Source organism: Varroa destructor, unplaced genomic scaffold, assembly GCF_002443255.2.
Source record: "Varroa destructor unplaced genomic scaffold, Vdes_3.0 BEIS01000002.1, whole genome shotgun sequence".
NCBI classification, from domain to species: Eukaryota; Metazoa; Arthropoda; class Arachnida; order Mesostigmata; family Varroidae; genus Varroa; species Varroa destructor.
Window position 1 is genome coordinate 37,621,612 of NW_019211455.1, and position 15,181 is coordinate 37,636,792.

The 15,181-nt window shown below is 39.3% G+C and overlaps 1 protein-coding gene across 3 annotated transcripts in view; it reads left to right on the plus strand.

The window, feature by feature from the left end:
* The first annotated feature begins 218 nt into the window (after positions 1-218).
* The window catches only part of PIP4K (phosphatidylinositol 5-phosphate 4-kinase), a 38,200-nt gene continuing 23,237 nt past the window's right edge, over positions 219-15,181 (plus strand). The window contains exon 1 of one of the 3 annotated variants that reach the window (XM_086978466.1): positions 219-2,130. In XM_086978466.1, the coding sequence (XP_086834592.1) occupies positions 2,002-2,130 (129 nt within the window). In that variant the 5' untranslated portion in view covers positions 219-2,001. Of the gene's footprint in view, positions 2,131-8,617; positions 8,770-15,181 lie in introns of those variants that run through there. The other 2 variants (XM_022790520.2, XM_086978467.1) reach the window with 2 other exon arrangements.

Consider the following 15,181-nt stretch of genomic DNA (forward strand, 5'->3'; position numbering starts at 1 on the left):
TGTTCAGTTAGTTCCCTCTGTTTTTTACAAGCATATCATCCTTTAATAACGGCAAATAACAATAACAAAATTGTGTAGGAGATCATCAAGCTGCTGATTCTAGGTTCTACCAGAATTCACAGCAGCCGTGGGTGGTTCGATGATGCTCATAGCCGTATGCTTTATTTGGAGTGACTACGCGGATCTGTCGTCTGCTAACACGTTGTTAGCTACCAGCCAGTAGGGCCAGTGCTGTATCGCCGTCCCCGTGAGCGCATTGCGTTAGCGATCTCCCAGTCATAGTGTTATTGTTGGATTGGGTGGTCCCTGGTCGAGTGTCAATGTGTGTGTGTGTGTGTCTATCTATGTGTGTGTGTGTATTGTGGTTTTTAAATGGGCTATGTTTGGGTCGAGGTGCATGAGAGGACAACAGAGACGACGACTGGATTGAATTGCAATCTGTCCCTCCGTTTTTGTTTCTTCCTGGTGTCTTTGTAAGGCCTGAGAACGGGAACTGAGGTTGCACTTGGACAGGCAGGAGTAATAGTAACACCTGGACAGTGGCTGTCGACTTGTGTCTGATTCACGTAACACTTGTGTTGTATCCGCCTGCTGTCTGGTATTGCGGACTACTCTACTCTGGCCGTTCGTAAAAGTAGCTGATGTTCGCGGCTCGTCGTAGTGGCAGTCGCATTTAGTTAGGAGTCGGTCGGGTGCCTTCGAGTGTCGTCTCAGCCAGTCGTTGAGCTCGCTGGAAGCAACGGACCAGTCAACTGCTGTGCGGAACGACTGCAGAGACAGTGAGTGTGTGGGGGAATCTGCAAAGGCTGGCATGGCTGGTTGGTGTGAATAGAGACGGTCAGCATACTCTGCAGCAGCATTTAACAGTTGAAGGGAAGATCTTCGTGCGACTGCTCATCGAGTAGCAGAGTGGTCAGAATAGCAGAAGGAGCAAGCAGCAGGTGCCCAGGGTGAACGGTGCGCACGTTCACTCACCCGACAGCAACAAGAGTCTCTACCGCTACGGTCACCTATCATAATACTGTACAGAGTGTATACATAGCATGGATATTATCTATTTATTATCTGACTATATTCTGGCTCGCTGAATACCGAACTGATCAGCCGCGTAACCGGTCAACCAGCAGCTCGCTCACTGACTCACTAAACCGTGGCTTATCAAAAAGTATGTTCATCCGTATAGTGTATACATAGGCAGAACACAACAAATCTACTGGACTGGCAAGGTTTTCAGTCTACTGATGGTAATCGGTCGGTCAGACGGACGAAGGGACGAACCGAATTAGAGCGAGCGAACGAACGGTTGATTCTAATGGATCGTGTATGTTTACTGGTGCCCTTGTTTGGAGAATAGTATTGATCGGTTAACTGCCGCTTTCTGCTACGATTACTGCTGTTACAGTTGCAGCTGCTAGTCCTAAAATCCGCGAAACAGCAACGACTGCGGCAGCAGTATAATCAGTGCTTCCTGTTGGAAACGCCACAGGATTAGGCGAACCCACAAATACTATGCGCATAGCTCAAGTCTGTTTCTAGATGTTTGTTTCTTATTATTATCGCTACTGCGACGATCATTACTGCAATCAACAGCAGCTGTAGTTCGATTAAAAAGAAACTTCTACGACAGAACAACAGGGGCAAATCCGAATAGCTGTTTTGCCGGTGTTGCTGACGGTGATGCTGATCACGCTGGCAGTGTCAATGTGTTTACTGATGAGTTGCGTGAGTGTGGCAGTCTGTTTCAAGTAGTTCCAGCTGGCAACGCGCATCGTCCTAATTCTCATTATAGTGCTGCTAATAATAATAACAATAGATAGCAATAGCGAAGGGCTCCATACAGGTGTCAAGAGTGCGAAGTGGAAGGGCAAAAAAACTTATTGCGACCTGATATTCGTCTGTGCATGAGTGTCAGGGTGGTAAGGCTTTAAAGGCCAGAAAAGCTAGATTACGATTAAACAACAATTACCATCTAACAGCGGCAGCAGTAAAACATCCGCCAGGATGAGTTCAGTAGCGAAAAGCGCCAGTCGGCTGAAGAAGAAACACCTCAAGCCTAAGCAGCAGAAGGCCAAACTGTTCCGCGCCAACGAGCCCCTGCTTAGCGTGTTTATGTGGGGAGTCAATCACACGGTATGTACTCGTAAAATATAATACATAGTAGAGACCTGTAGAGGGTGTGTGCTACTTTTACTTTTTCTTTCACTCTATATATGTATGATTTACGCAGTTGATAATTCCTATTCGCAGTTGCCCATGTCACGCTATATATGCTAGAAGAATCTGTAAAAAGACTATAGCACTCCTGAGAGTGGTGGATAGAAAGAGTAGGGCTTGAGGAATATAGCTGTTTACCGTGCTCATCGTCAATCTTGATTATATTCGTGCTACATGTTACCGATCATTTACCATCGAATTTATATATGTTAAAATTAGGTCTATACCATCAAAGGAAGAAATGAAATTTATGGAAGAATATGATTTCCGACCTTCACAGTTGTTTAGGTAACCGGTTTACGGCTCAGCCAATGTAGTAAGGCTCGTTTGAAATATTTCGCTTGTAGTAGAACTTAGTTTTGGTCCCCATTGCGTATATGCGCTACTCTGTTGCTTCGGTCCTACATCACTACAATGATCCATTCTACTTATGTCCATACAAAAAATTACGAAAGATGTTTCAGGTCCGGGATTATTAAAAAAGTAGATGTTTTTAGTGTTCATCAGTCTGACGATAGCAGTGGTTCAACAGCAGTATCATTGCTGTCACCGATAGTTGACTGCGATCGCTGCTAAACGAGATAAGTCCGTTACGCTGGTGCGAGTGGGGCGACGAGAACCGATCTGTGGCAGTCAAGTTCCGGTTCCGTTACCTGCTTCCTAATGCTTCTCCGGAACAAGCAACAACTAATAAAAGTGGCCCGTATTAGCCAAAGAATCACATTCTGATCATGATTGAAGAAATGCAGCTGAAGCGTCTTTAAAGATTGCCATCTAGATCATTTCTCTTCCTTTCTGGTTATTCACTGCTCGTCTACTATTGGCTTGCGCTTGATGACAAGAAGGCCTATGGTAAAAAAAGACTGCATTACTTATTTCATTCATATAGTTCGAGATTTCGCGCTGTAAAATTTATTTTGATCTTTGTTATATCTTTGATACGTAGTATGAAAAGATCTATAATATAAATTATTCAGCGAAATGAGTCAACCCGAATGTTGTCGAATGAATGACGTCGATAGTAATGTTTTCATAACTATCACGTCACACAGCAGTAACAACAACAACCAAAGATACGTCTACGAATGTTAAACAGCCTGTAACAGCCACTCCAACATCTGTACGATCTTCTACAGTTACTGTTAGGAGAGGCTAGGGATTCACAGTCTACCTAATTATTCTTGCAGTTTGCTGTATGAGCTTTGCTAAAGGTGATCATTGCTGATGTTTTGGCAAAAAGAGAGATTGGCCAAAGAAATAACAATTACTTTGCGTTAATTACTGTGATAATACGTCATAATGAGTAAAAAAGAATTTTTAAAAAAAGCGACCATTGACTATTTCACGCTATGTCAATCTATATTTTATCAGTTTTGTACCAATTTTTTTAAGAGGCCAGTTTTTTTTATTTAGAAAAAAAGACCATTTTTTGTGGACTTAGACCTTCTTTTTTATCTCAAGGACTAATTACGTTATGTTGTATACGTGCAACACGTTATTCAAATAATTCTTGACGGCCGGATACTTGGCAACCTAAGAAACCTAATCGATTTAATTGTTTATGTTAATACAAGTAATTATTTATCTTTTTCGAATTTATTAAATAACCGCTCAGCTATTTTGTATATTTAACTATATTAATATTTAATGCAGAACCAAATGTGTGGTAAGCTCTTCCATAAACTACAGAATTTCATGGTACAGGTTGAGAAATGGCACAGATAACGGTATACCTTGACTATCTTTGTGTGACATCGTATTTTATAACATTTATTGAAAATGAATTAAATAATTTGCTTAAATTTGTGCCAAGCTCAGTAAGAGTAGTTGTGATTTTTTATGTATAGGCTTTGCTTCATCAGAACACACCATAATGAGAATAGTATGCTTGGTAAAATTAGATGTTTGCGAAAAATATTTAAAAAACACTTTTTAATGGAAAATATATGCGTTTACCATCTATAATTGATTTCATTGAAAAAAAGAACAAGTTAAGTCACTGGTGAGAATTGTGGATTTACTGATTAATGTCACATTCGACATACACAGTTTAAGTCATTTTTGATATACTAGGAGCAAATTGTAGAAAACGAGTATAATGCCGCGTTGCAGAATGCCCCGAGGGATGCGTCTAGCTAATTGAGACACATGCACTGATCGCTGTGAAGATTTTTTGAGAATGCCTCAATCAAGGTGGCTATGACAATAGTAATTACGTTATATACAGAGATTGCAATAACATACTCTTTTCAGAAAGGCCCATTACGTTTTATTGATACAGTTGATGCATGGAAGATATTCGGGCAGAGCGATATTTCACTTTGCTTTCCTTATTATAGCGGTTTCATTAGAACATAGTCAATACCCCAGTGAACATAATTTTGAATCGATCTATCCACAAAGCCGAAGTTTTCGATGTATATTTGAGGATCTTATACGCGTTGCCGCTGTCACATTGGTGGAGCTCGAACAAGTAAAATAAAAATTATGCCCATACATAAAAATGGGTACATTGCACTAGCTTCGAATTTGGCAAAGCTTACTTACAGTTAAGCACAACAAGAAGAGCAGCTAAGATTCAGATTTAGGGAACTGTATCTTGACGCGTGCACTGAATTGGATCTTATTATCTGATCTCACTGAAGCATTAATAATTTTTCTCATTTATACAACTCTTTGCTATATTAATCTATTGCATACTATTTGCGACTATAGTACAGATTTTTATTTGATGTATCAAATGTGTCTGTTATTATTATTACCTGCCGCATGATTGGGACTTACATGAACATATTACGGTTAAACTGCGAAATTGTATTTATGTTTATCAAACATAGCTTCACATAAAGCTAATAATTATTAATCACTCACCCGATTTCATTCCTATACTTGTGTGTGCTAATGTGCAGCCTCAAGTTATTTTAGCAGAAATATACGCAAGCCTATGAAAAGTAATTACAAACCGCCGGATGCTCGAGCGATACCATAGCATTCGGATCGTCATCACAGACCAGCAAGTAACACTGTCACAAGCTGGGAGTGTGCGTGGATTCGCTCACTGAGATCCCTGTGCTACGCCGCTAGCGCAATTATTGAAGAGGATTGGTTTCTCCTGCTACAACCGCTGCTTCTTTTACGTCTCAAGCCCCCAACTGCAATAGTATTTCTCTCTTGGTCTCTACCTTTCTATAGTAATGTCCACGCAGTATTCCTGTTCATCTTCCCTACCTGGCCTTTCGAAGAATATGCGCGAATAAGGCACATGATTTTTGTAGAATTGTACGAAAAATCTCTGAGATGTACTGCCCCCTTGGGTCTTATACCAAGAAGCAGCTGTTTCCGTGTGCAATCAAGCAGCTGTTGGTGCTTCTTGACGGACAGACGAAAAATAGCTACAGGAAGAAAGAATGGAACGGGTGAACGAACTAGCAAAGACCAAAAAGTGACAGGAAGAGTTGGCCTGAGGCTGGTAATAGTGCACATCATAAGTTCGACGTTTTAAAAAGGCCTCTAGAAATTTTTTCATTGTTGGAATCTTGAAGTCAAGGCTTTGATGTGTCAGGAATCTATCTTGTCGTTTTATCTCTTTATGCTGGCTTCGAGGAGATAAACCGAATTGAAAAAAACTTTTTTCGATAAAATTCGCTAGACATCTGATTATCCGCATTGCGATTTGTACATGCGGCGAAAATCTTCTACTCTATTGACTCCAGAATCGAATAACGGATGGCGGACATTGAACGTTAAATCATACATAACGCATATTAAAGGATCAGATTTTATTTTTATATTTTGGTACGTATATACCAGGACAATGGTGTATACGTACCAAGCCCGTGCTTTACAGTTATGAACTTCACTGTACGAAATTGTGTGACAATAGTTTTTAATTGCTAATAACCGAGCAAAAGATACCATAAATAGGACACGTTGGCTGATCAAGCTTATCTTCAGCTTCATGTCAAAAATATATTTACTAAGAATTTGAAGGTTCCATTTTAGGAATATGGCATTCTGCGCGATGTAAAACGCATATTCTGGCATTACTTGTCGCGACTGTGTTATATATGCAAACTTGAATTAAGAGAAAAGTAAATCGGGATTCGTAAAGATTTTTTTGATCATATCTACTAAAATAAATCCTGTAGTAAATTTATTTCGTTTAAATTTTATAAAGCACCTACAGAAATAGAATCTACCTAAGCCCAAATTTGTTTTCCAAAGTTGCTGCATTTACAGATAGGAGAGTTAGTTTCTAATGTGTTCCATGTATTTTAATGATTACTGTATTATCATTCAGCTATCTCCATTTGCCATTACTGTGACGCGTGTTGGCTCTAGGCAATTCGTTATTTGATTATGTCTTTATGTGGCAGCAAACGACACGCGGATGTGCAACTTCAGTGTTTTGACCGAAAATGTGCCCGCATATTGATGTACTCAGGAACGGAAATTTGTTTATTTTTTTTTTCGGCTCTAATATGTGGGGAAATCCTACCATAGACCTTACCACGAAAAAACAAAAGTTAGGTTCTCTCTATATTTGTTGCTAATCAATATTAAAGATAAAGCCTAAATCATTTTAGCATGTAAGTGTAGCTTTATGAACATGCAAGCTTTGTTAAAATGACAATAGGCTGTGTAAGCGATTACACGGAGTTTGTAGCGTATCATTACAGATTTCCCACGTCAATTCATAGTAGATGATTTCTGCTTACTCTCGAAAGTGTCTCATTATGTAGCTGATTTTGATAAACTGAGAAGCCAAGTGAGTTCGTGATATGGAAATTACATGAGCATGAAGAATGCTAATATGACTTAAATATAAGGAATGAGCTGCCAACGTAGGGAATTGAAATGGGTTAGAGATGGGTAGAGAGGGAAATGAGATTTGGGCCTTTCTGATTTATAGTAGAATAGACGCACAAACTATATAATCGAATCCTCGAAAGGTCCTGATTTTAGATAGAATGGTTGGTTAGTTTTTGAATTTTCCGTGCTATCTGACAAAATTAAGTACGCTCTGTGAAACGATGACTCCCGAACCAGTGTAAATCCAACTATCAGATAGTTTTTCTGAAGTGCTCTTCGGACAGATGTAGTCTCTGTGAGTATGTTGAGTATATTCGCCCAAACATGAGGTTAAATAGCATTTAACAAGCCTAAATCAGATGGTTTGGATATTTACATATTAGTCGTCGCCAAGTGAACTCGAATTGTACAAACAATCGGGTGTTCCTAGCCTGAATTGTTATCGAGACCCACTAACCAAGTTTATAAATTTACAGGTGCCACAGCTGCGAGTCATCTTGAGACTATGAGTCTTTTGCATCTTAACTTATTCAAAGTGCTATTTTGTATATTGAACAGTATTTTACGAGCTATTAGTCTCTATTGTTATGTTAACATATCGCGGTATTGCGGCAGGCTTGGGCCGGCTCAGGCTAATCCGTTAAATAATGCGCTCGAATTTTGCCATTCTCTCCCCCATTCTTCATTCCAAAGCTGCAAATGATACGGCAGATTTACGCCAAGTTGCGTTCTACCTACCAGTCTGCCCATTTCAATGCTCGGCGATCACAAGACCGAAAAGGTAAACAGCACGCGAACACTTGGGTATAACGTCGTCCTCAGTTCATTAGACTATCTGCTCACAGTGGAGTATTACTGAATCGTTAATGAACAGCAAGGGAGTTTTAAAAGCAAATTTAACGAGTGGTTCCGACTTCAGTCTTAATTTTTTTTATCCATTCTATAACTTTTCTTATACTTTTAAAACCGGAAGCTAACACCAAAGGCTAGCAGAACATATTGTTGGCTGCCTTTACGGTCACACATTCAGCTGCCAACTGTGCTAACGTACTCTTGTATTTGTTCAATGATATATTTAGCTAAACACTCAAACCGGGTATTTTTCATGTACATATCGCTCTATTCTATTTACTAATTATTTCTATTTGGCAATGCTTAACATTATTACTTGTTAAAAATACCACACTTTCCTTGAAGTGATTTGGCATTGAATCTCAATGGCAAGGCTACCCTTTGAAATAGACGAAAACACAGAGATTAGTTAATGAAGAAAACAGACAGAGAAGCACCTTTAAATTGAAAATAATTGGAATTTCCTGCTGGCTATCCTATTGGGATGTGCTATTGTTATTGATAGCAACCACAGTGCTCGCTATACTTGGTATGATGATGCCGATGCGGCTGACGATAGCGGCGATAAAAAAAGCCGCGTGCTGTTGTTGCCCGTGCGACGTCAACAAATAGGCGAGACAGTAACAATTGCCATTGACAATTACAATATACACATTTATCGCTTCTCGTATATCATATTTTTGCGTGAGGTTTGAAGCGCTTGTCGGGTCCAATGCGACTCTTACCACGATCTGCCCACGACAGCATCGCATCTATGGAGTGTAGTAGTTTTAATCGAAGCGGCACGAAACATATAACGACGAACACGATCACAGACGGATTACCAGAAACAGACAGACGTTGATTGACAAATTCGGAAAGAGTCGTTCCAGACAAAACAATTGAAAACAGGTATGTGGTCACATATATATGACGATGTATCTATCAAACAATCGTTCGTTCTTCCCGAGAAGGTAGTCCTATGGTGAAAGCAAGAGTTTGAATGTAAACTTGACTCTGAAGTCAACGTATTTACTGTTTTACTAATTATTATCATACATGCAGCACTATAATAACACAGTCGCATTGACAGTGGTACCGCATAGCATTGTGAATCTCCTATTATAGATTTATGTTTCGTAATCTCAAGAGTTGAATATGTTTACTTGGATTTCAGTGAACTAGAACAGGCCTAGACGACTAACAGACTACTAGATGTGACTTAGCAAATGCCACAGCTCAATGATTGCTCGGAAGATTTTTTCCGCCGAAAAATAATATATAATGGTAAAGAAAAATTCAACTAGTGTCTATTGAAACATGAATGACGCGTTTGTTGTTATTAGTTTACTCGTTAGAAACTTAATTCCTCGCTGTTTGTGTCGTCAGGTCTTTCTGCGCTATTAGTGCTGATTCTCTTTACCATTTAATCATCATTCACGTAACTGCTTTATTCACCTTCCTGGTTGCATTTTTTCATTGAATCTCATTCCAGCCTGCCTTGTTTACGTTTATGAACCGCCGTCTACGTCAACAGGAAACAAAAATTATGTTATTACTATTTATCCATAGCTATTTTATGCTGTTGCTGTTATTGTCCTTATCGCTATTGTACAACTACTTTTGTAGATCAACCGTGAAAAGCTCAGCAGGCAATGCATGCCGCTTATGCATCGACTAATTAGCTTGACGGTCACGAAAATCGATCGGACTAGTAACTTTTATCTGTCGCAATAAGAGACGCCTATTCAGAACAGCTTTTGCGGCTGGGTGGATCGCTGCATGATGAACGGATTACCAAGCCAATATATAGCTAACTATTTTGAGAGTGACCTGTCGAACGGTTACAAATGTCAAATGCAGAAATTTATTGTATAAAAGAAACGAAGTGCTATACGATTAAGTGTGCTTATGGAGACAAACTATTACATTAAGATACAGTTTTGTGGAGATTTGACTGGTATTCGAAAACCGGCTTTTATTATCAAATCATTAGTCACTTCCCTATTTTTCTATAAAATCGATTACAGTCATATTGTCAAATAACATTGAATAAAAATAGTGTCTTGCAACGTCCGTGAAATCACTGACTGCCATTTGACGTACTTCTTCGATTGCATCAAGTTGCCAACTATATATATATATATATTTGTAATTTGAAAAAGCAAACTTGGGAGACAACGAACTTAATTCATTTAGCTTTCCAAGGTATTAGTAGCTTTGCTGTCATTCGCCTTTGGGACTCGTGGACAAGAGGGCAGATCTCAATTATGTCAAATCTTCTTTCCAAGCTCCGTGTTGGCGGTTATCCATTCCTTTAACAAGGGCTTATATTCTCTTATCATTATCATCAGAATTATTTTTAGCTAGCGATTCTGTTCTCACATTGATGCTTTATTAGAATGGCCGATTTTGCTACGTGCTTTGCCGTGTTCACATGCTTTTCCATTCCAAATAAGCAGGCCTACATGTATATATATATATATATACCGCTGCCGGGCACGAAGTTTTTACACAAGCTATTATGATGTTTCATTAAGTGAGTTCGCTTCTTAGATGACGTCTACGAAATGCGGACAATTAGAGGAAAGGCTGTGTTGATATTAATTAGAATTGGCGAAAGCAAACCTGTTATGGAATGTTATGTAAGCTGATGAGTTCAGGTTTTCTTTTGTTTACTAGCCATATGTGAAAAACAAACTGCAGTGCAGTGGCAGTTTTTGTCACTATAAAATCAGTCAATCAGACAAACATGGTTGAGCTTTTTTAATTCACGTACATGACTCAGAAACGATACACTGAACACGTGTGAATATCGGGCACACACAACATAACAGAGCTAGCTTTTTTGGCATATTTTTATCGCCTTAGACGCCGGCTATTAGTAACAAACCGTTAATGAAGTTTGTGTGTTAAATGCTGTTGCCAGGCCTTTTTGGAACAGAATAACGAAGGCTCTAAAGTTGCAAGCCGCCCACTCGAGCATTGTAAATCTTATATATATATGTATCCTTTGAATGATGTATGTAAGGGAGATACATGTAGTATTTTATTAAATATAATGCTCCTTTCTTTCGATAAGGTAGTAGATTTTGCTCACCGTTACTATTTTCAGTATTCACATGAAAGATGCTAAATTTCTCTTATTGAGGCTGAAACATATCAAATGGGTTAATGGCTATCCCTCAGCAAAAAGCTTGCCCAGGCTACGATAGCTGACAGGCAGCGAGTTGGTTGAATTGACAGGGTTGGCCTGAACCATCAGGCGATACAAGCTTGAATTGGGTTGGGGCGTGCAAGATAAAGCAAGCGCAGATTCAGCCTTGTGAAAGGTAGTTTGAACAGAAGCTCTATTTCTTCCGTTGTTTTACTCTGAGGGCTTGCGGGAAATGTACGATACACAAAATGTGTCCCTAGAATGATAGCGTTTGTTGTTGTGCTGTTCGCGACACACCAGTGTTCGTGGCATTCAGCTATCTTCGAGGTGCTTTTTCTGGGGTTAACGTCTCTTGCCTCCGTTCTTTCTTTCGCAATAGACCTCTACTCTATTTGCCTCCATCTCTAGTTGCCCACTATTCGCCGACTTTATCTGGCTAGATTTTGATTCGGTGGGAGCGGGTTATACGTCCGCCCGTCCGCTAGTCCGACAGTCTGACGAAATGCTTTCTGCCCTTGATTGTCGATGACTTTGTTAAGGCTTCTTTCCCAATCGTTTTGTTAATGCCTTCCGGTAGAGACTTCTTTTTACTGCAGCGAGTACTTCATTATGAGACTAGGCTACAGATTGTTATCAACATGACCACGATGAATAACCTGCATTACCGCCGAAGTTGCACGTTCGTCGGCAAGACGCTTTCTTCTAGGCATGAAAAACGTGAAGCAAGAAAAGCTTGTCTGCCGCTTTTCCTTTTTTTTGGCACATACTTTAAAAAGTTCACAAATCAGATAAAATGTTCAAACTGTTGTTTTGCTGAGTCAATGCTGTCATTTGCTGAAGCAATGTCATTGCCCTTGCAGAGTGTCAGGTTTTTATTGCAGGATACAGAGAGTTTCTTAGGTCCGTACAGTGACTGCTTCCAGGTTCATTGTTTGCACTGAAATTCAGCACGGTATAATATTACGTTGCTCGTAACCTGCCCACAGCAGTGGGTATGACCTTTAAATTCTGGCCATTGAAGAAAGAAAGCTTTGATTAATATGCGATCTGAGTGAGCTACATTTTATAGAACCTGTCTATGCATACGAATAAATGAGACGAATGATCAGATTCTATCATATTGATGAATACGGATGCACGTAATTACGTGCGGAAGTCTATATTGGTCTAGTGCAAAGGCGTCTATATTATCGGCTCTTAACGACTATTATAGACTAACTAGTTAAATATTACATTATAATGGTGGTTTACTATAGTAATAATTCGAATGATTTTACCATGCAAACACATTAGAGCACGCTATGTCATCTGTTAGGAATCATACGAGTTTTTTTCAGTATTTTGTCAGGGTGATAGTGACGTCCTGCAGTTTCACTCATTAGCCGTAGGCGACACGTGTTTTCTAAAAAGAGACCATATATTTTTACCTTTAAAATTTAGAAGGCCACATTTAGCGGTTCCAGTTTATATTTATCTATATTAAAATGCACAACACTGAATGCTAAAATTCGAGTAGTTACTAGAATTTAACAGGAAATCGAAGACTGCGGCTCAACTTTTATACAGACGTAAGCGAGATAAAGTTGTTGCTCATTTAGCGACTATAGACAACAAAGGACTTGTAGTCGTCATTAGATACACCCTGTTTAGCACGGGAAAAACAAACATCCTAAAACGGATTTTTGTGTATCTCATGCGATTACATATACGTGCAGTATTTGTTCTTCAAATCGTTGCTTTTGCATATAAATATTCAGCCACTTTCGCTAATTGTTTCAAACAATCTTTTCCACCGGGCAATCCATCAGCCGTAAACTCCTCGTAACATATTTGCACTAGTGATACCATCATTTTAAGAGGTTTACAGTTCCTCCACCTGTACTGAGTGGTGTTGCCCCCAAGCAAACAATGGGCAACAACAGAATGGTTAGTAGCAATAGGCATGAATACATCCTCATTTATGCTATTTTCATATTACGGCGTATGTGTACATTATAGTAATGAATAGTGCTGATTGATAATACAACAAGGAAGTAATCTGGACGAAATTCCCAAGTTGCTCTTCTTTTGCTGCCTCAGTGGTCTCCCGTTATCTCCTAACCCAATAGTCTACATCTTTGGCTCTTAGATCAGGAATTATTTTGTGAGAATCCCATTGCTGTTCATGTCTTTTGCTCTGTCCGGTTAGCTACTGCGCAATTTGACATCACCTACTCACCCCAATACCAGTCTATCTCCGTTACTACCAGTTTCAACCTCCGAGGTATAGACTATTAGCTTCTTACAATCCGGAACCCACTGTCCGGTTGGTTTTATAAAATGTTGTCTTTTTGGATATTTAACATATTAAGTCTGTAAATGATAATTGTACCCGTAGAGTAGCTGATCTTCGATGGACCGCTAAAGTAAATGTGGCTTTTAATCAGCATTACGACCCTTATTCCAGACTCACGTCCTCCTCTTTCTGTAAGCATATCTGCTAGCCATCGCGAACCACAACATATTAAAGATTATAGGCCCAAATAAGGTAGTTTAGCCAGCTTGCCGAACCAACGTTAGTTAATAATGTAAATTTAATTGTGAATTCATGTGATAGACATTGTTCTAGTTAATATTTTAGTTCTATGTACGGTTCGTTATAGGCGCATGAGACTGGAATAAGGGTCGTAATGCTGACTAAAAGACGCATCTACTTCAACGGCTTGTCGAAGACCAGCTACGCTCCGACTAAAATTATTCGCTGTTTTTTTTCCAAGTGACAATCAATTTTGACTATATGCCAACCACTTTAACCAAAGCTCAGCTAGTTTAACATTCAACCATTTATCAACTGTAATTTTCAAGAGTCACGGGTCTAGAATAAGAGGGGTTAGTCAATACCAGTTCTTTCTTAAAGTAAACGCGATTCTGTCTTAAGAATAAATTTGTTCGAGGCAATCGAGAGACATTTTTCTGCGTCTGTAGAAATCATACTAAGTAACAGTTTCAAAACGACAACGCTTTCGTTAAATAATGAGTTGTTATATATTTATACGTTTGCTTTTTTTATCAGTTGTCTCTTGCCACTTTTGTAGTACGTGGTACAAATTAACTGAAAATCTGGCTGCTTTTTTAGGCAGCTTGCACCTGCCGTACCTCTCAACTGAGCAGTGGTTTTTGCTCTAAAGTCGAATAGTAAATAGAAGTCGTAAGTGAATAAATAACAGTAGCTGTATTGAATTACATTCATTCAGTAGTTGCTGTTTTCTACATTTGCCGCAAGTTATTTGTCTTAATCCTTGGTATCATTTTTTTTGAGTAGCATCAATCAGGGTACTTTCCCATCCCAAGTCATTCGCATAAAAAAATGATTAACGACCTACTAGTGTGATTTACCAACGTACTCGGCGAGTCTTTAGTGTGGGGAGGCGGGCTTTTTTCAACATTTTGATTTCCTTACTTGCTTTCGTTGCAAAATGACACAATTCGAAGCATTTGAGAATCGTGAATACTTAAATTTTGCTTGTCGCACGTCCGCCCTTACATTGACACGTCAATTGATTGAACCGTATTCACTAGTCGCTCGTTTGGACACAACTGTTGGGAAGCAGACACAAATCTAAGTGTGTAGACTTTGTCAGAACTGCATTAGAGTCCTTACAGGTAAAAAAAAATAGGGCACCTTTCTAGATCTCGAAAGAGCAGTGTCTGTCAAAGAATTATTCTATTCGTTAAGGACACCCACAGAAATTGTGAACATGGATAGTTGCAGTATAGCTACTTATTACTGTTGCTTTCACGTTTGTATCACCCGGGTATAGAAAATCATCCGCAGTCATAAATTCAGACCTCAGATTTATGAGGAGTAAGCGTTTCGAATACCACTGCTAGTTTCCTGCCGGTCGATCGTACTTCTAAAATTAAATTCAGCGCAACTGACTCTTGTAACAGCTAGCAACGGTATGAACAAGTGCTGCTCTATACAGTAATGTGAGGACCTGCAGTGTAAACAGATATAGGACTTCGCGATCGTGGCGGCAATAGCCATTATCTATCCGGTGGTGAGCCAGTGATGGAGTTCACATTTTCTGCGCCTAATCTATAGTCACTTTCATAGAAGACCTGATCAGTCAAAACAACACAGTATTTATTCAGCGTTTTAATTTGAAATTCAGTACTGGCGCAGTA